A 24534-nucleotide genomic window follows, 5' to 3' on the forward strand; every position below is an offset into this window, starting at 1 on the left:
TCCAATTGAGATTGGATATTTTTGTTGTAAATACAATTTGTTTAAACGCCCTAAAATTTACGGAAAATTCGTTTTCATGCAACATTGAAGAGAATATAACAAATTGGTCTACGAACCAACACTGAAAAAACCGTAACATAACTGCCCGGTTCCTTGATTCGGCGGCGACTAGATGAGACAAAACGTCACAATCTGCTTATTTTGCCTCGCCATTCTTTTTTCACAAGCTTAACCTCTCCTGAAAACATGCTGTGTTACGTTTTCACGTTTAATAATGAAAATTTTTCATGTTGATTTAGTGTGAATCTATATTTTTTGTACCTTAATTTCACTGCCTTAACGGCCCTAAATGTAACTATTTACTTTACTGTATTAGACTGTAGTCACTGGATAACGGGCCGATTTTTAACTGGACTGCTTTTTAATTGGACATACGCTAGTTGGACCATTATCCAACTAAAAAGCTTCTCATTGTCAAAATCGCATTACAACTGGGTCATTAAATGAAAAAAAAAATATTTTTTATTACGTACATCGATAAAGCTGATTTTCGTGATCACAACAATGTTTTTTTCCAACTAAAAAATAAAAATTTAAATTTAAAATAAAGAAATATGTTGACAGTCTTGATTTGACACTATCAGAAGCATTTGACATATCGAATTTCACGACAAATGATGCCCTGTCGGAAAAAATGAATACATGTTTTCCAGGTTTTCCCCCAGGGTTATTTTTATTTGACATAAGCACCATCCGATGCACAAAGAGAATAGGGAAAGAGGCAAATAGTGTGAAGCCGAAAATACCTTATTGAGCAAACCAATCGTGCAATGTAAATAAACATTACTCATGCCTGAGTTGGAGGAGATAAGTATTGTACATCTATCAAAAAAGAAATTTAAATTTTCGTCAGAATTTAGTTCAATCATGATTTTAAGGTGCATTCTAGAGTATATGTATTAGTAAAAACAAGCTTTAGAATTATTTCATCTCTTTGTTTCAAAATGCACATCATTTGATAAAAAAATCCAACGATCGACATACGGTTTCTTTTCAAAATATAATAGGAGTCATTTAAAGTGCTGCCTGTGGAAGCGGTTGCCAAAATTCTAGTGTTGAAATCATCATAAAGGGAGTGTTGCTGTTTTGACTGATTTTCACTCTTCGTCTCTTTCCCTATTCTCTTTGCCAATGCATATAGTTTTTTTTTCATTTTGGGTGTTGTCTTGATAGGCCAGATGAAAACAACCGCAGTTTTCCTATGTGTGGTTGTCTATGTTTACATAAGATTTATTTTAAAAAACAAAAAAATCGTTTTTGCGTATTACAACGTAATTTTTTTAAATAATGTTATATTATGTATATTGGACTTAAAATTTATTGAATGGAATGGAAAACTATATATATATAGCTTAATGATCCAATTACTTTGACTATCATACGACAACAATTAGAAATGTGAACAGATGCATTTATACTACTTGCATCCTCTTTGACTAGTTTTAGACATCTGTCAGTAGTTTCAACTATTGAGACATTCACCGAAACGTACACGCTGCACCAACTGCTTCCTATATGCCGCTATAAGGTTGCCAGTAAGTTTTTGGTGTAACTAGTACTTGTAATTGCTATCTGCACTTAAAATTAAGTAATATAGCGGTAGTAATAAGCCTCCCATTTTGGATTAAAAGCAAGGACAATTTTTAAAACAGAATTTGATTGATTAGTTCAACTCATTTAACCAATTATATCAATTCTTATGCAAATTCGCTATATTATGACAGAACGAGTAAGCGTGGTGTTTCATAGAGCGCGACCGTTTCTTTCAATCGGGAAAGGCCGCGTGGAATTTTAAGTAAACGCGCTAATAGTAAATCAGATTCGTTGAAGAGCTGGTGGTCCAACCAACAAATAACGACTGTATTTCTGTGACAGTACCTACCTGCTGATTACCAAATTACACTTGTCACCTATATGCAAGAATAGAAGACAAGTTCAAATTTATATTGAATATCACCAGCCATTGTAGACCTAATTTGCATAAACGAGAAAGACACAAGTACTCCACTAGGTGGATTACAATAACTTTCATGTCAACTCCTATACTGTTCTCTATTTTCCATCGGAAAGGCAAGACATCGTACAAAGATCGCGTTTTCCCTACGCTCATTCGCAGCTCTCAGCTGGAAGTCAGCAGCGGTAGCAAGAATTTTCGGCTACAGGTGTGGACTGCCGGTCGCATCGCCACGATAATCCGTGTGCCCGAAAAAGAGTGATAACAGCAGCAGGAGAGCGAACGACAGACTAAGAGACACAAGAGCGCATCAAACATTCAAATGCGCACTCTCGGACAGCTGTTGATCGCGAGTATGTGAGTGATAACAAACCGGACAACCGTTTAGTGGCATTATTATTGTCCATCGGCTTACTACGGACTGTTGTGCACTCTTATCATCTGTAGCCACCGTCGCGTGATACATTGTGTTGTAGTAAAATGTGTCGCATCCATTGTGTCTGCTGAAACGAAAACTAATTTTATGTGAACACTATTGTGGTTTTGCGCGATCGACCATTCATTGAAAATAGTAGTGATTTGATTGGTTTACAAACAGAGAAACAATGAGTCTCGATACGGTGAATGATCTTCGACAGAAGTATAAAAATTGGAAATCTTATGTCAAGGTTAGTGAAATGGACAGCATGCGCCAAGTTTCGAACGATTACTTTTACAATTAGCATAAATTTCCTAACTGAAACCTTCAATGCATATTGAACTCAGCCCGTCCATGGTAACGAAATCTCTGCTGCTCGACTACCGCCAACTTGTATGCGCAATGATAGTGAAGAAATTTTTCCTTTTTCGACTGTGGCGTTAGAAGAAAAAAAAACAAAGTGATGGAGATAGCGCTTCTCCGGATTGTGAGTACCGTTAACTGGGATGGCTTTGATCACATTTTGAAGTTTCTGGGAATTATTCTTGACGAAAAACAATTTGCAATATGCAAAATTCAACATTCAACATTGCTTCTCATCAGTAACTAACACCAACTTGAGGTCAGCTAGAAAATGAATCCAAACTAGTGAAGCCAGTCATACGACTGATATGATAGTCAAAACTGATTTTGTTCTTTTTTATGTACATTTTGAACATAATAAACCGACAATGTCGCTAAAAAGCATAGCAAATTAGTTTTTCATCAGTTCAGAGCAAAATGCAATACATCTGAAACGATTTACAAACCAAAATTTCCAGTGATCAAAGTGACCACCGTGATCAAAGTTACTCCGATATACGGCACGACAGAGAATTCGGTATACTCAAACCACCTGCTTGCAGCACCTCGATGACGATGCGTATAACAGGCTGTAGCATCATCTGATCACCGGAGTTTTCATCTTTTGCTAGTTCCTTCATGATTTAGAGGAAGCTTCTCTCGGTTTGCAGCTAAACATGCATAAGACTAACATTTTTTGTAGATTTTGAATTATTAGTTTTAATTGTTGAAGGTAGTTGTTTGTGCTATTAAATGTATATAGACTTACAATTGTTTGTTATTCGTTCATTACAAAATTAAATTAAAATTTCCCTTTTCCAATTGGATTGGATATACGACTTTTTGTTTCAGTTTTCTTTTTACATTTTGGAGCTGGTGCTAGGGCCAGATCACTTGTGATGCATTTTGAAGAATCAGCGAAATTAAATGCATTTCTTTCCATCAAAATAGAAATTCAAAATGTATTTTGCGTTGCGTGCAATGTATTTTGCGTTGCGTGTAAGACGTATAAACCCTACAAAAAACAAGCCCTATATTTAACAAAACGTCGAACAAAGTGGATCAGCGTAGGACGATTGTTAAACAAACTTTTGTGCGAGGGAGTGCAAAGTTGATGCAAAAATGGAAATTAAATGCATTTTTTCTAATTTGATACGATGTTTTGTTGAATGTAGGGCTAGTTTTTTGTAGGGGTTTGACGTCTTACACGCAACGCAACATACATTGCACGCAACGCAAAATGTATTACGAATTTCTATTTTGATGGAAAGAAATGCATTTAATTTCGCTGATTTTTAAAAATGCAGCACAAGTGATCTGCCCCTAGAGCTGGGGTCATTTTTTGACAATGTACCATATTTGTTGGTTCATATTGTTTAGTGTTCAATTGGTATTATTGAACGTTATGAAATGAAATAAATGAATTCCTTCACTACTATGTAAGAAACATCGTGTTTGTAGTATTTGAGAAATTTTAATACAATAGTAGATTATTTTATATTATTTGATTATAAAATATATTCTCTGAATTTCGAATTTAATCCTTGGAACATTACTAGATATAATCACATTTGTAAATTATCAAACAAAACAAGAATTTGAATTGACCTTAAATTTTGAAAATCCGTCTAATTTTTTCATATGTATCTATAGCGGATGCAATTTTAAACATACATACGTATTGTTTTTTAATCAAAAGCTTTTTCACCCCCAAAGTCTGCCTAACCGATTAAATTTTCATAACAAAACATACCAAAACGAAATTTTCCAATGATATTAGTTATAATTTTTTGTATTTTAAACTGCTAACGAGAACTGATTTATTACACAACTTATTACGAAAATAGTATAGTCTGTTAGAGCATGTTCAGGAGTGTTTCTGTTGTAGATTCATAATTTTGACAGTTCTATTATATAAAACTGAAAATTTTAAAGCTAGAACTTGCTGTCTCCACCAGCAGTTTTAGCGGATGTTCTATTCAGTTTAAAATTCATGTCTCGCCATTCCTTCAGCGATACTGCATTCAAATTTATTTTTCCCCTGTCTATCGGGTATAAGTGTCTGTGCTGAAATTTTTGCATGTATTTAAAACACAGTTCTAAGGGCATGTTCAGGAGCGTTTTATTTTGTATAGGAGTTTCAAAGTCGAACTGGAACTGAAACATTCACATCCCCAGCAGAGCGTTTCATTCTATAATTTCGAACAGTTTTGTTTTAAAATTTAAAACTGTTATACGACGCCGTTCTATTTGTTGCTGATTTTAAAACATGTTTAGAACTGTGTTTTAAATACATGCAAAGTTTTCAGCACAGACACTTAGACCCGATAGACTAGGGCAAAATAAATTTGAATGCAGTAACGCTGAAGTCATGGCGAAACATGAATTTTAAACTGAAGAGAACATACGCTAAAACTGCTGCTGTGGACAGCAAGTTCTAGTTTTAAAATTTTCAGTTTTATATTATAGAACTGTCAATATTATGAAACTAGAACATAAACATTCCTGAACATGCTCTAAACGTGTTTTAAAATCAGCAACAGATAGAACGGAGTCGTAAAACAGATTTAAATTTTGAAACAAAACTGTTCGAAATTATAAAACAAAACGCTTTGCTGGGGATGTGAATGTTTCAGTTCTAGTTCTACTTTGAAACTCCTATACAAAATAAAACGCTCCTGAACATGCCCTTATAATTCTGTTTCATTTTGATGGGTAGTGTCCCCTACAAAACGATTAACGGAATACGTCAGCTTCGCTCAACGGGGCGGAAGGCCACCGTCACAGCACATATGCAATAAACTTGTGTTCCATGTGTCCATGCATACGTTGTGTACTGCAATACTTCTCATGTCGCTGTCACAACTTTCTGTAAATCAATGATGAAAATTAAATATTATTCTATAACCAACTGTCGAAATTCACTCCCAGGGGGAAATTGCGGACAAAACTTCATTGATCAAGCACAGATCACACCAGAATAAAAAGTGAAAAGTTTTATGATTGGTTCAAAGTCAACAAATGTGCATGATTGAATAACGGGTTCATCCGGAATTTCCCCCACAAAGTATCACAATGCATCGAGACGGCGCGAAACATTTCATAACGGTGACAAAAACAAAAGACGGATCGTATAAATTAAACTTACATTAGATTTCCTTCAATTTGACCAACGAATGGTTTGATCTCTCTGTCTCTACCTTCGTATACCCCACGAGCACGTGTTCACTGTATGTAGTATGGCAACCAAATGTCTGCGGCAATAACATGTGTTCCGTGGGAAATTTTGAAAGCATGACTATGACGAATCCGTTCTGAATCATCTCACGCAAACATTCGCGATTAATCTGTGGTTGCGGAGGTTTTATGCTGTACAACAGATTATCAACTGCTAAAAATTAGATTGACCCAATTACGAAGAAGTGCGTACTTACGTACCTAACAAGTAATATAATAATAATAGTACAAGAATCGTGATGGAGACAGGGATAGACCTAAGTAGGAAAGACTGTTACCCATAGCCAAACAATAGGGATCTTTAGGGGTATGCGAGTTAAGGCATTTTCTGATGCAGATTAGCACTGTGAGTTAATATCTCAGTCCTATTTCAATTTTTAGGCCCGAAACTATTAAAAAAAAAATTTTTAGTTGGTTTCCTTTTAGGACAATAACAAATCCAAACCCATGCGACTTGCACGACCCTATAGGTTGCCCTTTCAGATCTACCATAGTTTGTAGATGAAACTGGGTATGGCTGGCTGCTAGCGGATAGCAAAAGTACCAGATCATGCTGAGTGGGGTGCTGTCCCGATTAACAATGAGGCGAACGAGATATTTGCAGATACGTCATTTAGTAGGACAACTGTCAGTTTGTTGGATGAATTTTATTTGGATTTTTTAAATTTAAAAATCAGAAAAGAATAATTAAAGTTTATGAATGATATGAGTGTACTCGTAAGGACTCCCGCTATCAATACCTATGTAAAACTGATACAATTTTTCCAAATTAAAGATCCCTATTGTGGTAGTTCATAATTAATAGAAATGTTTCAATTGCTCAAACTATCTATAAGGTATGTTGTACTTATGGAACCAATAGCCGGCAGTGCAATAAAATTTCTGGCAGAATTTCTGGGGGTCTGGCTGGCAGAACTCTGCCAGCCTGCCGGCTCGAATGCAACAAACCGTTTCAGGCAGAATTTTTCGCTTAACGGTTATTAACGGTTTTTCCCGCCAGATTTCTGTCTGGCACGCACCAACAGGACCGGTTCTGTACCGCTTCGGGGTTTTCTTGTAATTTTTCTCAATTTTTTAAATTTTAAATATATTTGTAATAAAAACATGTCTTCCGTAACATAATATTTGTTTATCCTTATATTTTTCATCTGCCAAAACTATCCTTCTTGGAAGTTTGTTGCAAATGTGGCGAAAATTAAACAAAGACTATCAAAATAGAACCCGTCAAGCGAATTTGCCCGACATAAATCGCAGGAGTATAGCTGAATTCTGACAGTGCCATAATTTTGACAGCTACCGGAACACTGACGGATTTCTGCTGGCTGCCCAATTTTCTTCCGAGTGGATTATACTTATTCTAACGAACCTAGGTGTGGTCACTTCATTAGGGTGGGCAAACTACATTATAAAGTTACATCGGTTTCTCGCAGATGGTGGAGTCGATTTTTCTCACATTGAACGTTTAATTGTTCAGAGTTTCGGTTCCGGAGTTACGGGTTGAAGAATATATTGATCAGTCTACTTTCTACTTCTGCCGCAGTCAGACGTACAATCGAGCCAAGTGAACAACAGGCCTCTCGATCTAGTGTACATTGTTTCGAGAACAAAGGAAACATCGGATTATTCTTGTCATCATGAGTAAAGTTGACGAAAAAGCTCTACTCCGACCCAACGCTGCGGTCGTTGACTTTAAATTTTGTTTAAAACGACCGAGTTTTAGTGAAGTGGAATACCTTCTGAAGGAAAAAATGCAACTTAGACTTACGGAAGTGTTGTACCTTCAGTATCATCATCTTCGCAGTGCAGTGTTAATATCATTCAACACGTTAGCACAAGCCGAGCGTTTCGTTTTGAAGAACAACTTAAAACACGTGGTTGAAAGTGACAACGTTGGAATTAAGATTCCCGTATATATTGAGAATGATTATATAGATGTAAGGTTATATGACCTATCACCTCGTACCCCTCCTGAGACAATTGCAAAATGCATGTCGCAATACGGAGAAGTAGAATCCGTTACACCTGATACTTGGAGAAACTTTATCCCGGGTACTCCTAACGGCGTTTTTGTAGTGAGGATGCGGGTTGAAAGGCCTATACCCTCCTACTTAACAATAAAACTCAAAACTCACGGAACTACAATTATGCAAACTACGCTATGCACCCATGAGGGGCAAACTTCTACGTGCAAGTATTGTAATCAGACAGCTCATCATGGACAACCTTGCGCGGAAGAGGCAGAGGAAGACGCATCTCAACCTACTGCCAACTCATCTACGGCAAACCAACCCAAAACAGAGTTTTCAATACCAATGCCTGAACCACAAACGGTGGCTAAATTTGTGGCAGCAGTTGCACAGACCATAATGACAACCACAAAAGAAGCATCCAGCGCCCCAAAAGCAACTGTAAGCAACATCGGCAACGAATATAGTAACAATGACGACGGATTTACACTGATCAACAATAAGTGCAAGAAGCAGGGGAGAACATCTGATCCCGGACACCAAGCCAGCTTCGACCGGGACGTGAAAAACAAGAGAGAATTTAATGACCCCCCTGACGCTGTTTGCCAACAGACCTCGCGAAAGAAGGTCTCCGCTCGCAATAAAAAGTTGCGCGCGTGAGATCCAATAATACTACAATAACTCTAGTTTGGATTTTTATTTTTACATGTATTGTAAACATATAAAAGATCCACGGCTCCGTTAAACTACCGCTATGAGCCGTGTCAAATAAACGAAGTAAAAAAAAAAAAAAAAAAAAAAAGAATATATTGAGGAAATATTTAATATTGAACAATGACCAACAATGACATTGCAAGCAAGCATAAAGATATCCAAATTTCGTAATGCTGCCTCAATATGGACTGTGTTTTGTGAATCAAGATCGTGATTTAAGCTGCTCTCGACTAATTCCAATTAGCTTGGTGATAATTAAACACAGCTAATAGAATTGGTAACTGCAGCTTAGTCCAGTGAAAAAGTTACTAGAAGAAGAACAGAAGTCGGGATGAGTAATCAATTTGATTTGTCTGATATCATTGTTATATTTAACTAAAACTCGTATTGCAATTCATAGCTAATCCATTTTTTGCAATTTGCTTTTAAAATAAATTCAAAACAATCACGAAACTTTGAGTACATGGGAAGAGACCTAAAGAAATAGATAAAAGAACAGCATCTGTCATCTTTGTTCAACACATTAAATCAAATGGTAGTGCGAAAATTGGGGCATTCGATTCGAGGTTTTGATGCGCTCAAACAGAAGTAATTTACTATTCTCGGGTCTATTTTGTTATACCTTTTATTCGAAACGTCATATCTAACAAATGTAAACAAACTGAGTTTATGATGCCAAATACAAGCATAGCATTGACTCTTTATCATCTACAAATAATAGAAAAAGATAATAACTCTTTACATGTTAATTTATTCTTAAGTCGAAATGTCACATACTAACGTTTTGCTAAAATTTTGTAGATGTGTTATTTTTCACTGTGATGTTTTGCAAAGTCGACTGTAGTTATCATCTTTTTCGAATGTCAAACTTCTTTTCTACACTGATTAAAAAGCAAACGTTATGCCTATTGATTTTACGCATAGATTTTTGCAATTAACGGTGTCATATAGACACTATTTGCTGGCACATAAATCTAATGTGTGTATTTACAAGAAATATTCATCTTACATTCACATTTCATAACTATAAGTCACTTAAAACCCGATTCTAAAACAATACGCACATATAACTTATGTGTGTGCATACATCTAGGGGCAGATCACTCTAAGAATGTATAACAAATTTGCATCAAATTAGAAAAAATGCATTTAATTTCCATTTTTGCATCAGCTTTGCACTCCCTCGCAGAAAAGTTTGTTTAACAAACGTCCTACGCTGATCCACTTTGTTCGACATTTTGTTAAATGTAGGGCTAGTTTTTCTGTGGGGGTTTGACGTCTTACACGCAACGCAAACAACTTTGCACGCGACGCAAAAACATTGCAAGTAACGCAAAATACATTATGAATTTCTATTTTGATGGAAATAAATGCATTTAATTTCGCTGATTTTTAAAAATGCATCACAAGAGATCTGCCCCTAGGCATACATAGATTATACAGTTGACATACATATAACATATCCAAGTAACCAATAAGCATTATAACATAGCCTAATATCTGCTTTAGATCCACATATAAAGCTGTCTTTAGGAGCCGTGAAGCCCTAAATACTTATATAATGCTGGTATTATACCAGAAAAGGCGAAATATAGTACTATTACTATGCAAAGATTGACAGCTCGTTTCTGCAGTACTAATGCTATCATATAGCACCAGCGCGCAAATGTCAAATTTGAAAGCCTAATATTGGCATTACTAATGCAATTAAAAAGCTTCAGTTGGCTGTCATTGTCCGCCATGATTTTAAAACCATTTCTTATGTTTCCTTTCGGTATGATAAGCAAAAAGGAAAAATTTTAAATTAAAATGTTCTGTTTAAAACCGTAATTGACTCTCTTCTAATGCATTGTAATGAATATCCTTAATGGGACTACTGCTTGACTGTGTTGAAACATCCGTGCCTAAATGCCAACCTCCTAGGAAGCCTCCATGGTCTAACGCCATGCTTCGGAATCTAAAACGTACTCGTGCCAAAGCTCTTCGTGCGTACACAAATCGACGATGTCCTTTTCTCAATCGCTTCTTTGCAATAGCCAGTAATGAGTATCGCAGTTACAATAAACTGCTCTACAAACGATATGTGAACCGCAACAACAAATCTGAAAGGCTTTTGGTCTTTCGTTAACACGAAAAGAAAAGAAGCTGGTCTCCCATCTAAGATGGTTTGCAATGACGAACTAGCGACCACGACTGCGGCAAAATGCTTACTATTTGCCAGTTACTTCTCGGGTGTTTTCACCACTGATGTGCCATCTGTTATCGAGCTCGAAAATGCGGTTCGTTGTGTTCCCGTTGATGCTGTGGACATGGATGTATTTACAATTTCAGAACAATCGGTTCTCTTTGCAATTCGGAAAACTAAATCGTCGTTTGCTCCAGGACTAAGTGCTATTCTGAAAAAATGTTCCGATATTTTAGCGATCCCACTGGCACATTTTTTCAATATGTCACTTCAACAGCAATTTCCTAATGAATGGAAGTGTTCGGTGATGCTTCCGGTGTACAAAAAAGGTGACAAATGCAATATCGGAAACTATCGTGGAAGTTATACCATTGCGAGTCGAGTCGAAGGTTTTCGAATCGCTCATCAACGAGGCACTGTTCTCAGCTTGCCGACAATACATTAGCACTTGTCAGCACGGTTTTTCCTCGGTGCAGGTGGACACGATCTACACAGATCTAAAATATTTGGGCGTCATTCTAGATGAAAGGGTAACGTACACCTATCACTTCTCAGCGATCATTGACAAAGCTAATCGTCTACTAGGTTTCATGTTCAAAATATCCAATGAATTCCGGGATCCTTTATGTTTCAAAGCGTTATACTGTTCAATAGTGTGCTCACAGTTGGAATTCGCGAACGTCGTCTGGTGCCCCTACCATGCAACTTGGAGCCGAATTGAAGCCGTCCAGCGCAAATTCATACGATATGCGTTACGTCAATTGCCTTGGAATGATCCGCTGAACTTGCCACCATATGAAGACCGTTGTCGATTATTAGGACTACATACCTTAAAAGACCTTCATATCTAAGCTTCTTCTGGCTGAATATAATGTTCCCGATCTTCAACGATTTTACCGACATCTTCGACTTCGTCATTAGTTCTGCACAGTTTCGGAACCGTTTGTTGCCACTTTAGGTTAATTATGTAGTTATAGTTATAGTCATAGTTCATTAAGACTCAGTGTCAGTTGAATTGAAATTGTTTAAATACAAATATCACGGAATGCCCAATAGAGTTGTAGTTTTTAAGTAATCGTACAGTGGGTTTATTTCAAGTCTAGGTTATGTCACCAGAGCTATTATATTTAATTTTTAGAGGGTACCTTTTTTCCCCGCAAGGGTGATCACAATAGCCTATGTCACTTTTAGAAACGATCTCAACCAACAAGTACCAACAACACTACTTTGATATAAAAAATATGAAACTGATGTTTTTCTCCATACATTTAATCTACGATAGTTTACAAACTTTATGTCGAGATTTTCAGAGAATCTTATTAGGTGTAATCTTCGGATGCAATGTTTGGGTTTCGCAACCCAAACCATAATATTATGATTGCTACCAAGAGTTACCTCGTCGTGAATTCCGTCGATTTCTCTTACAGCATAAACTTTTCGTTCCGATACGTTTCGTGTTCTAATAGCGGCCTAAGCGCCTTTGAAGTTCCATTAAAGTTTAAGCTGTTTGGAAGTTTCCTAAGAACTTTAGATGAACTTTAAAGTTCGTTTTTTAAGTATTATCCGAACTTTTGGTTGCTAGGGAACCAGTACTACTGAAATCAATTACCCATTCCTGCTTGTATTTAATAAAACCGACATTCAGAATCAACAGGCGTTAACTTTCCAACTGACTGAATTTTCATGCAGAATTGAATGCTTGTATGCAGAGGAAATATAAATTCCTTTACCAATCAAAGCGATCTTTTATTGTTTTGGGGACAATTTGAAGGTTTCAAGCATAAGTGAACTGCCTATTAGATTTATCGGGTGCAGTTTTGCTTTTTAATTTCTCTGAGAGCTAGCATAGAAACAAAATTCAATTTGCTTCTGAAACCGAACATGTGCGAACCTCAATGCGCTGTGTCGGGAGAACGAATGACGAGGGAAACACACCAAATATTTCATTCATCGCGGCAGACATGAATTGAATTTCGTTTTTCTTTCAAGTTCACCCAGAGATGTCAATTTTTTAAGCTCTGTTGGGAACATGTTTTTTTTGTCTGTGATACACCTGTCTACAGTTAATTTGGTTTTAACGGATCAAACTAACATTTGTAATTTGCCACATTACTCATTATGTTTTTGCCCCGAACTGTCATCATATCCATGACTTGCTCATATAGCAAATTCCAAACATATTAGTTGTGGTTAATTATCACCAAACTAATTTGAGTGTATCGAGAACAACCTAAATCACGATCTCGATTTACAAAACGTAGTTTCAATTAGGACAGCATTGAGAAATTACATTAAATCTATCATTGCTTGGAACGAATCAAATCATTGGTCTAGCTATCCTGAAAGTTTCGGCTAAATACTTAAATCAAACCATATTGGAAGCACTCCTGGAAACTTTCTTGCGACAAAAAAAATGCTTGAAAGGAGCACTATGGATGTATGTACTCAAACATTTTCAGCATGGCCGAAAATCGAAAAATTATTTTTGTACTCAAATATGATTCTATAAAAATCATTTTAACTATTTACAAATAATTCTCAAATAACTCTTAAGAGGGTTACATACCTTTTTGTACGGGAAAATTGAGCAAAGTTTGGATTTTTATGACCGTATTCTGCAATCATTTTATTACATCAAAATTATAGTTTTCTGATAGTATATTTTTCAATGACACACAAGCATTGGTTTATGAATGAACATTGAGAGTTAGCGAAGTTACAGTCCTTTCGCCGAAACCCTCTTTTTCGGAAGGTGCTTGCGGTGATCACGAGTAGGTCAACTTTAATCAAATCTGTATGCGATCTGTTGTTAATTCAGTCTAATTTAGTTGTGCCCCTCGCTGTAATTTCCCCATTTGAATTGAGCTCTTTCCAATCCAATTTTCGTTCACTCAAATATATAAATTTTGTTTGTTATTAATGCAATTTTCACTGAATTATAGGTACTAGGTTTCATAATACACAATTGAAACAAACAAGGAATAAATTTGGTCAGTATAAAGTCAAAATATTTACAACGCAGATGTCAAATTGAATAAAAAATGTTCAGATTTCACAAAGTAAGTGAATGAATCTAGAGTTTCCATGGTAAAATGTAGCGTCAAATTTTTTCCTTGCATCTCAATTCAATTTATTGTCCCTACAAACCTCTATATAAAAAATTGTTTATAGCGATTAGCTCTACAAATTATCACCAATGAACAGCGGGACATCGTCCTCTCTAACCCGTGCTGTGACGAAAAAGGTGTTTGAACTGGACGCTTTCTGATAGCCAAGAGCTTATTTGGTGAAGTCAAATCAAGCAAGATAAGTGCTGGTCGAGATACCGACCCAGGTGATGTGACAAATATTGAAGATATATAGTAACAGAGATGATAAAGCAGTCGGTATGTTCAATTTGTGCATGTGCATCCATACCTTAAAATGTTAACGATTCCAAGTCAATTTTTAAGTTCAATTTCCATGTTAGGGGCCGTACACAAATGACGTAGCTTTTTTCTGGCGATTTTCGACCCCTCCCTCCCCCCTCGTAGCATTTGGTCACAAAATTCTAACCTCCCCCTTGTAAATGACGTAGCATCTTACTAATCCCCCCCCCATACAACGCGACAGGGAGATGAAAAAATTACATATGTTTTTCAATTCTTTTAAATATATGTCCTTTCAAAATGTTTGACGACTTTTATCAACATTTTCATTATAACAGCAAATTGCCTACTAAACAAGCCCATTTTATGACAAATATAATGTGGATAGTTTTGTTTAGCATTTTACATGTCATATAGCATGAAAAGAAGTTCACAATCCTGCAGCGGTCAACGATTTTAGGAAGTATACGCACAGACCAACAGACATAACACTCAAAAACAAAGCTTCGCCCGCTTTAACGGTCATTTTAAATATATTTACAGTTGGGACTGTGGCCACATTTGAAATTATGGCGCCACTGACATATGAACAAGCATATGGGGGATAGACCATTAGTGAAAATTATTCCCAAACCTGAGGGGAAACCCACCAGTAATTGAGTGTTTGGGACCGTGAATAAAAGGTGGAGCTAGTGTTCTGCGAAAATTGTCGGATCGATGTTTTTTAGGGAATTCCCTCATAGTGTTATGTCTGTTAGTCTGTGGTATAACCTCAACTAAATAACTAAATTTTCTTTGATTGAATCCGAAAGAAAATTTAATTCAGCTACCAAAATAAGTCTACTAGTTAGCAATATTAGCTAACTAATGTGGAAATTTAAATCCGCATGAAAAATCTTTCAATTTCTTTGCGAGCCTGCCATTCCTCGAACAGTAAAATTTACAAAATGAAAAACCGCATGAAAAGCAACTTGGGAATGGAGGAACATTAAATTGTTTTCTCTAATTAATCTAATTAATACTAGGGGCAGATCACTCTAGAAATATATAACAAATTTGCATCAAATTAGAAAAAATGCATTTAATTTCCATTTTTGCATCAACTTTGCACTCCCTCGCCGAAAATTTTGTTTAACAAATGTCCTACGCTGATTCACTTTGTTCGACGTTTTATTGAATGTAGGACTGATTTTTTGTAGGGTTTTGACGTCTTACACGCAACGCAAAATACACTGTACGCAACGCAAAATACATTTTGAATTTTTATTTTGATGGAAAGAAATGCATTTAATTTAGCTGATTTTTAAACATGCATCACAAGTGATCTGCCCCCAGAATTAACGGGTGCCCGTCAAAAAAATTTAAACTTAATGCTACGTCGCACAACTTCTGACCCTACCCTCCCCCTCGTCACACTTCGTCACAAATTTGGTATACCCTCCCTACCCCCCAAAATGCTACGTCATTTATGCATGGCCCCTTATTGAACATTTCACAGCAAGGTTGGTTAACCACAAAAAAATGCCAACTCCTCGAACCAAGGTCGGCGAATTATCTAGGAATCTTCGGTGAAACAGTTATTTCATGAAAAACACATGTTGAGTGAAGCGAATCAATGTGGGTGTGTATTGTATGTGCTTTTGCGAGGTTTAATAAGCTCATGGCCTATGTAATGAAAACAGTGTAGCAAAAATGTTTTATCAACATTTTTTAAAATAATGTTTTTAATATCAATAGATCCAGGATTTTTACGCGCAAAAGTTTCCCTGTGACAATCTTTTTAAGTTGACATATAAGCAAACATATAAGGCATTTGTCATCTGTAGTGAATTTCGAGAATCGAGTCGATGATTTTTTTTATATTTGAAGGATTTATTATCCGATGTAATTAATTAATTAAATTACTTTCCGTGTACATTGAAATTCAATTATCATATGTCACAGCAAAATATTCGATGGCTGAATTCTATAAATGTGGCGTAAGGACATTACAATTGTCGAGGTTGTAGGGCGCAGGAAAAGACCGTTTTGATAGCGAACTTTTTAATAGGCTTCAACTAAAATTTAATTTGAAATTAGTGAAAGTTTTGGTACCTTAATTAACACTTACAATTTGGTGGGCTGTTCCTTCCTTGCGCCCTATTTAGCTGTAGCGATTTACAGCTTGAGATTTTCCTGTCTAACAAGTTTATAATAATATAATATAATATTTTAATATTATAATATTTTCTTCTCTTTTCAGGTTAACTCACCTCTTTTTTACAGGTACTCCACGACTTCCTTCTCTACTCTCCTATCTTTCACCTTTTCTAATTTAATTGATCTTTACTAATCTTACTATACTTCTCTATCAATGCTTCAATTTTCACCATCAACTTTATTTGCTGCCGTTCGCGCTGAGCTTCAGTAAGGAAAAGGAACTGCCAGAAGCAATGTGGTCTGGTCGCTGACAGTTTGATGACGTTATTCGACTGATGTCAAATGACGACTGTCACCCATTGACGCGACGCTTAACTGTTGCTGCTTTGCTTTGACGCTGACGCGTTGCCTTTGCCAGGCAGTGTTGCTAGCTCGACGGTTTCTGCGTTGACAGTCTCCCCCGGGTGTAGTCCGGAGTCTGCCGGAGCTCCACTCCTCTTGACGTCGAGCAAGGCCAACCGCGACACCGGTCGAACACAGATCTTGTCGCCTATCTTCACGACCGCTCGTCGATGTCTGCCGTCCGCATGCTGCTTCAGGCAAACTATTCGCCCTCGCTCCCAGCCACTCCGTCTCGTCGGCTCCGCGACCATCACCAGGTCGCCTGGTTTCAATGATGGTGTCTCGCTGAACCATTTCGGTTGCCGGCGGATCACCGGCAGATATTCCACCAACCAGCGCCCCCAGAATACATTTAGCTGATGCTGGATCTGCTCCCAGGAATCCCCCAGGATTCGACACCGAACTGATTCGCTGAACTGTTTCGGTCCTTCATCTTCGTAGTTCATTTGCTTCATCCCATTCGAACTTAACAACAGGAAGTGGTTCGGGGTGAGGGCCTCGGTCTCCTCGCTCTCCAATGGCAGATACGTCAGAGGCCTTGAGTTTACGACACTTTCAGCCTCCACGACCAACGTCTGCAACCCCTCGTCGTCAAGCTTCCCCTCGGAATACGCTTCTTTCATTGCAGCTTTAACGGACTGTACTAGGCGTTCCCACGCTCCGCCCATGTGTGGCGCTCCTGGTGGTATGAAGTTCCACTTCGTGTTTGCACTGGTAAACGTTGCGGACAGCCCCTGGCTTATCTGGTGCTGCAGTACTCGATCGGCTCCTTGGAAATTCGTTCCGTTGTCGCTGAAAAACTCGGCAGGTGGCCCGCGCCGTCCAACGAATCGGCGGACGCACGAAATACAGGACTCCGTTGATAGTGTGTAGGCGATTTCTAGGTGTACGGCACGAATCGTTAGGCAGGTGAACAGTGCGACCCATCGCTTTACATTGGATCGTCCCAACTTCACCAGCAATGGTCCGAAATAATCCACCCCTGTGTAGGTGAAAGCTCGCTCGTGATGGGCTAAGCGGGCAGATGGCAGTGGTGCCATTGGAGGAATCATTGGTCTGGTTCGCCGTATTTTGCAGGACGGGCATTCTCTGCCCACTTTCTTGACCACCAATCGAAGCCTCGGGATAGCGTACAATTGTCGAACTTCGTTAACGACCGTTTCAGCATTGCCATGGCGAAAGTTGCGGTGGAATCGATGCACCAGAAGTTCCGTGACGCGATGCCTTCTCGGTAGAATCACGGGATGGCGCACGTTGTAGGCGACGTTCTTAACTGCCGCGATTCGACCCTGTTCACGTAGCAAACCCTTCTCGTCCAGCTTCGGCATCATTTGGTAGATGCAACTGTTTTTCCCGATGACTTCTTGACCGGTCTCATTGGGCGCTTTGTTTGACAGCGCTGCAACTTCGTCCGGGTATTGTTCACGTTGCACCAACTTGAAGATGACTTCTTCAGCAGCCTTCAGCTCCGACTGTTGCAGCTGTCCACTATATCGTGGCTGTTTCTTCGATACATTGTGCAGAAAACGGAGAACGTATGCGGTCGCACGTTGCAACCTGTCCCAGGAAGAGAATCGGTCGAAATCGATCGTTGGTTCAAACGAACTGTGATGTAGTGTCGATACACGCATTTCTTCCACGGTAACCATCACCGGTTCTTTGCGACAGGTCCAATCTGCTTCCAGGAGATTCAGGAAATGCGGTCCTTGGAACCACTTGCTGTCGTGGTTGAAGTACGGTCCACTACCCCATTTCGTTGCTTCGTCCGCTGGATTTGATTTGGAAGGCACCCATCTCCAGTCGCTTACCGAAGTATGCTCAAGTATCTCACCTACTCTACAGGACACGAACTGTCGATAGTTTCGAGGGTCGGCATTAATCCAGGATAGCGCCGTTCTGGAATCGGTCCAGAAAACCGTCTTGGAAACTGGGACGTCGAGGTTTTCCTTCACAAATTTTGACCACCGTACGCCCAGTACACATGCCTGCAGTTCCAGCCTGGGAATAGACCACGGTTTCAGGGGGGCGACCTTTGATTTTGCCGCTACTAAGCTGCACTGTGGTTTACCGTGTTCGTTGAAGGTGCGTAAGTAGATAGCGCACGAATAAGCTACTTCGCTTGCGTCGACAAACACATGCATTTCAGCCCTGAGGTAGGTCCTTCTCGTGGCGTTGGGGAAGTAACATCTGGGAATTCGGATCTCTGCGATATGGTTGATCATCTCGATCCACCTCTGCCACTTCGCATAGACTAAATCGCCTACTTGTTCGTCCCAATCCGTGCCTTCGCGCCACAGGTCCTGGATCAAGACCTTTCCGTGGATGATAAACGGCGAGAGTAACCCCAGTGGATCAAACAACGTCATGACGCAACGTAGAATCTGCCTCTTCGTCGGTCGGGTTGCCATGCGAATCAGTGTTTGTACCTCGTCGCTCATTTGAGTAGAGAAACTCAGTTCATCGGATGATGGGCTCCAAAGCATACCGAGCACTCTCTCGGTTGTCGACCCGTCGATCAGGTTCAGTTGCTTCTCAGTTCCATCTGGTACTTCGCCCAGTTGCTCGAGGACCGTGCCGCTATTTGATCGCCAGTTGTGCAATTTGAAGCCTCCTTGGCCGTGAATGCATCGCACGTCGTTTGCTACCTTTGTCGCCTCTTCTACGGATCCGAAACTCGACAGGTAATCGTCAACGTAGTGATCGTGGACGATCGCTTTCGATGCCTCAGGAAACAGTTCAGCGTGCTGTACTGCGTTCCGATTTTTGACGAATTGTGCCGAAGCTGGTGAACAGGTGCTCCCGAAGGTAGCGACATCCATCAAGTAGATCGTAGGTTTCTCCGATGGACAAGCGCGCCACAAGAAGCGCTGGGAATTCTTATCTTCCTCTCGGATACGAATTTGGTGGAACATTTCCTGAATATCCGAGCTGACCGCCACCCCATACTGTCGAAAACGGAATAGCACGGCTGGAAGTGACGAGAGTTGATCCGGACCTTTGAGAAGAGCGCTGTTAAGTGAGACTCCATCGACTTTGGCGGCTGCATCCCAAATAACTCGGACCTTTCCTGGTTTCTTAGGGTTTATTACCGCTCCCACCGGGAGGTACCATACCCTTCTTGGGTCCGCTGCATCTATCTCCGCTTTCGTAGCCCTGTGCGCGTAACCCTTTGCCTCGTATTCGCACATCTGTCGATGGAGGTTCTCTTTTAGCAGCGGATCGCGATCCATTCTGCGTTCGAGACATTCTAGACGACGTACCGCCATCGTGTAGCTGTTCGGGAATTCTACATTGTCTTCTTTCCACAACAAACCCGTTTCGAAACGGTTCTCTACTCGTCGGGTTGTAGTTTCCAGGATGGTTAGCGCTCGTTGTTCTTCCTTAGACATTGGAATGTTTGACGGGCGCACGCCTGCTTCTTCGATGGCAAAAAACTGCTTCACCGTATCGTGAAGTTCTTCGTCGCAATCGCATCTGCTTACGTGGAAATTATAAGCTTCGGTGTCACCGCTTTCTCGCGGGCCGTAGACACACCAGCCCAATCTGGTTCTCGCAGCTATCGGACCGGTACCATCGCTCTCTCTTACTTTAAGTGGTAGCGCAAGTCGTAGGTTGTCGATTCCTATGAGGATCTTAGGCTTTGCGTTATGGTAGCTGCTAACCGGAATCCCCCTAAGGTGCGCGTGTTTTGTCGCTGCTTCTTCCACCTGGAAACTCTGACTCGGCAGATTGAGACATTGAACCGTTCTTGCGTTCACTATCTTGTGCCGTTTGTGCTGTCCTTCACCTGCGAACTCGAAAGTGATGCGTTGCGATCCCTTTTCCATGCGGGAAGTGTTTCCCGTCCAGCGTAGACACAAAGGCTGAGGGCTACCTTTCAGACCCAACGATACAGCCAGATCATGTTCCATTAGTGTCAGATCTGATCCCTCGTCCAAGAATGCAAAGGTATCAATCGAGACGTCGCTTCCATGTAGGATTACGGGAATTATCCGAAACAGCGTCGACGAAGTCAGAAGACGGTGGGTGTGATTCTCCGCCACTAATGCATTCGATGCTGGAGCCTTTGGAGGCCCACGTAGAGAGTGAAGCAGTGGATGATGGCGGAACTGACAACCCTCGATGTCACAACTACTACGAATCCGACACGCCCTGCGTCCATGGCTGAATAGACAATTCTGACAAAGACCTAAAGCTCGGACTCTTCTCCAGCGGTCGTCGACGTGCAACGCTTTAAATGCAATACACTCGCGCACTCGATGACCAGTTTTGCTGCAGTGTGCGCAGTCAAACTGTTTCGCTGCGCCGGTTGGCACATTTATTGACCGTATAGAACTGACTGCTCCTTCCATCGCGTGAGTGTTCACGAACGCTTTGTTCTTCGGACGATCGAGTGGGTTGTTCCTTCTGGACTCAGGTTCGAAGGTTACTACGCTCGACGCGTCCTGCACCACCGACGTCATGTAATCGCCGAAGGTTTTTAAATCGACGACTTGAAAACTACGCTTATATCCTGCCCACATCATCCTTTGATCTGCGGGAAGCTTCGCAACGAGTTCCTGTAGTAGTGAAGGATTCGATAAATGAGCGCGTTCGTTCGCCGCTTCGATGTGGTCGCATAACGCTTGCACCGCCATCCCGAAATCGATGAGACCTTCCAATCTGTCGGACCGTGGTGCTGGGATGTCTCGCACCTTGCGTAGCAGAGCGTTGATCAGCAACTCAGGACGTCCAAATCGCATACGAAGTGTCTCGATCACTTGGGGCACCGCTACTGGTAACACCAGCCGACTACGTACTGTTTCAAGCGCAGAACCAGACAAACATCGTTGCAGGCGAAGCATGTTCTCACCATCCGAAAAGCCGCAGGCTTCTGTTGTGTATCGATAGCTTGAAATAAAGATCGGCCAATCCGCTGGGTCTACAGAGAATCGGGGAAGTTCCTTAGCCAGGGACTGCCGTGCTGCTAGCTGCTGCTGCGTTGGACCTCCTGGAGCTCGAGGGGGAATCACTTGGTCTTGATACACATTTTCTGACAGACGAGGGGGCAGGGGAAATTTATTGAATTCAACCGGGTATGTGGGGGAATCACGCATTCGTTCATCGGTTTTATTCTTATATTGACTCTTGGGCAGAGTTAGTATTTGTGTTACACCCGGGCGCGCGTGAAAAACTTGCTGCTGCTCGCGGGGAACTTCAGGAGGAATTTTACTATTTCCCGGATGCGCGAAATTTCGCGACTGTTCACGGGAAATTTCATACATATTGGTCGTGGGGCAATATTGAGAAGTGTATTCGTTTGCATTTATTGAATAATTACTCAAGGCTTGACGCTTACCTGGGGGTTCCATATAGCTTGGATTGCTTTCCGTTGCTGCGATTGTTTGACTTACCGCTGCCAAACTAGTATGGCTTACCGGTTCCCTCACAGGCCAGCGACGATTCATTGGGTCGATTCCACCTACTGCGTCAGCTTCGGAACCATTTTTAGACCGAATTCGTTCGTCCTCCGGGACAGTTGCTAACGTTCGGCCCGCCTTGGGAATGGCGCCGGTCTGCTTCTCCATGCGCGGCTGGCTTGCCGCTGGCTTTGGTAACTGCTCCGTCACTGTACTGCTTGCTTCCGGTTGTCCGACTCGTTCGCACATTTCCGCACTGGATTGAAATCCCTCAAGTATGTTGCGGCACAGTTCCAACTGTGCTTGTAGTGCTGATAGCTGTTCGTGTGTCGGTTTTGCTCGCCTTTCGCATTGCTCCACTCGGTTCCTGAGTTCCAACAATGCATCCTCAGATTTCGTTCCCTGCGGTAACTGAGACGCAGACGGCTTCAACACTGCTAGGGGAATGGTTACCATCGGTGGCGCTACCGATCTGGGTGTACCCGGCGCCGGTACCGAACGACGAACAGATGATGCTAGTGGGGCACCGGGGGGAAGTGGGGTAGAAAGACGCTTACTTGAAGTAGGTGAAGCCGCTTCAATGGTACCACTGCGCGCTGAAACACCACTGCGATGGCTGCCATTTTCTTCTCCTTCCAGCACTTTGTCGATGAGTTTTTGTTGCTCATCAAGATGGCGGCGTTGCAGCTCTATTTCCGCACGTTTTCGTTCTAGCTGCTGCCTTTCCACCAGCTGGCTCATACAGACGGAAAGCGCCGACGCTGCACTGGCACGACTGGAACCGCTCTTCAATGAAATGGCATCCTCTTGCATGGAGGTGCAATCACCGCACACCCATGACCGGTTCATCACACTCGCATCCACCCCGGCGCATGTATAGTGCCGCCATCCGTCGCATTGGTCACACTGGACCATATTGTCCGCACTATCCGGACGTTGGCAGGCCACACAATTGGATTCCTCTTGTTCCAACTCCGTTGTATCTCCAATTGGCGTCTGTTCGGCCATCTTACCTCAAATTTTGAAGATTGTCGAGGTTGTAGGGCGCAGGAAAAGACCGTTTTGATAGCGAACTTTTTAATAGGCTTCAACTAAAATTTAATTTGAAATTAGTGAAAGTTTTGGTACCTTAATTAACACTTACAATTTGGTGGGCTGTTCCTTCCTTGCGCCCTATTTAGCTGTAGCGATTTACAGCTTGAGATTTTCCTGTCTAACAAGTTTATAATAATATAATATAATATTTTAATATTATAATATTTTCTTCTCTTTTCAGGTTAACTCACCTCTTTTTTACAGGTACTCCACGACTTCCTTCTCTACTCTCCTATCTTTCACCTTTTCTAATTTAATTGATCTTTACTAATCTTACTATACTTCTCTATCAATGCTTCAATTTTCACCATCAACTTTATTTGCTGCCGTTCGCGCTGAGCTTCAGTAAGGAAAAGGAACTGCCAGAAGCAATGTGGTCTGGTCGCTGACAGTTTGATGACGTTATTCGACTGATGTCAAATGACGACTGTCACCCATTGACGCGACGCTTAACTGTTGCTGCTTTGCTTTGACGCTGACGCGTTGCCTTTGCCAGGCAGTGTTGCTAGCTCGACGGTTTCTGCGTTGACAACAATCGATCGACTCTCGAATTTTTCCATAGTCGATGTCAACTTCAAATGGCTGCCAAAGAGAAACTGTGTTGTTCTAAAAATGATAAAAAAGTAGATTTATTGAATCCTAGTAAATAAAAACCACCCTAGCTGTTATTTAAGGGGGGTTTAAGGGTTTCAGCGTGAAAAAATAACACTTCTTTGCGAATTTTTTTTATAACTGCGTGAAGCGAATTGATCAAAACTTTTGTACATTATAGTGTATCATTTCATCAACATGCTGTAATTTTTCTATGCAAAAATATCAACAAACGACTCGGTGACGAAGCTTTTTGTAGAACGTCTCTGGAAAAACTTGATTTGCGGTGTTACCTGCCATTCCAAAACCACCTAACCGATTTCTTTCATACTTTGCATACACATTTTGTGTGAAAAATACCCCTACGTTGAGTTTTTGAGATAAATTTTCAATTAAGTAAATTTTTTACTCATTTTAAATAAAAATTACTATTTTTCACGAAAAAATCCACCTTTTTATAAGTAAACACTACCTTAAATGAAAAATTATCTCAAAAACTCAACGTAGGGGTTAGTTATTTTTAACATAGAATATGTATGCAAAGTTTGAAAGAAATCGGTTAAGTAGTTTTTGAATGGCAGATAACACCGCAAATTATGTTTTTTTCCAGAGACGTTCTACAAAAAGCTTCGTCGCCGATTCGTTTGTTGATATTTTTGCATA

General features: G+C 40.4%; 2 protein-coding genes across 3 annotated transcripts in view; one reads left to right on the forward strand and one right to left on the reverse strand.

Moving 5' to 3' along the window:
• Positions 1 to 2285: 2285 nt before the first annotated feature.
• The window catches only part of LOC131677486 (lysM and putative peptidoglycan-binding domain-containing protein 1), a 34283-nt gene continuing 12034 nt past the window's right edge, over positions 2286 to 24534 (forward strand). The window contains exon 1 of the mRNA XM_058957321.1: positions 2286 to 2682. Within this exon, the coding sequence (XP_058813304.1) occupies positions 2620 to 2682 (63 nt within the window). The 5' untranslated portion in view covers positions 2286 to 2619. The remainder of the gene's footprint in view (positions 2683 to 24534) is intronic.
• LOC131677485 (uncharacterized) lies at positions 16235 to 23797 on the reverse strand. 2 transcript variants are annotated; one of them, XM_058957319.1, is made up of 5 exons: positions 23472 to 23797; positions 23330 to 23398; positions 16498 to 23276; positions 16356 to 16424; positions 16235 to 16302 (listed from the first exon to the last, which is right to left on the reverse strand). In XM_058957319.1, exon 3 carries the CDS (start codon positions 23191 to 23193, stop codon positions 16756 to 16758), a length of 6438 nt encoding a protein of 2145 aa, XP_058813302.1. In that variant the 5' UTR covers positions 23194 to 23276; positions 23330 to 23398; positions 23472 to 23797; the 3' UTR covers positions 16235 to 16302; positions 16356 to 16424; positions 16498 to 16755. The 2 variants fall into 2 exon arrangements, with proteins under 2 accessions (XP_058813302.1, XP_058813303.1); XM_058957320.1 differs by having other exon boundaries at positions 16498 to 23398.

The sequence above is a fragment of the Topomyia yanbarensis genome, chromosome 1 (genome assembly GCF_030247195.1).
Source record: "Topomyia yanbarensis strain Yona2022 chromosome 1, ASM3024719v1, whole genome shotgun sequence".
NCBI classification, from domain to species: Eukaryota; Metazoa; Arthropoda; class Insecta; order Diptera; family Culicidae; genus Topomyia; species Topomyia yanbarensis.

Coding starts and splice junctions, on each gene's coding strand:
- LOC131677485 (XM_058957319.1), bottom strand. CDS start 23,193: ATGGCCGAACAGACGCCAATTGGAGATACAACGGAGTTGGAACAAGAG.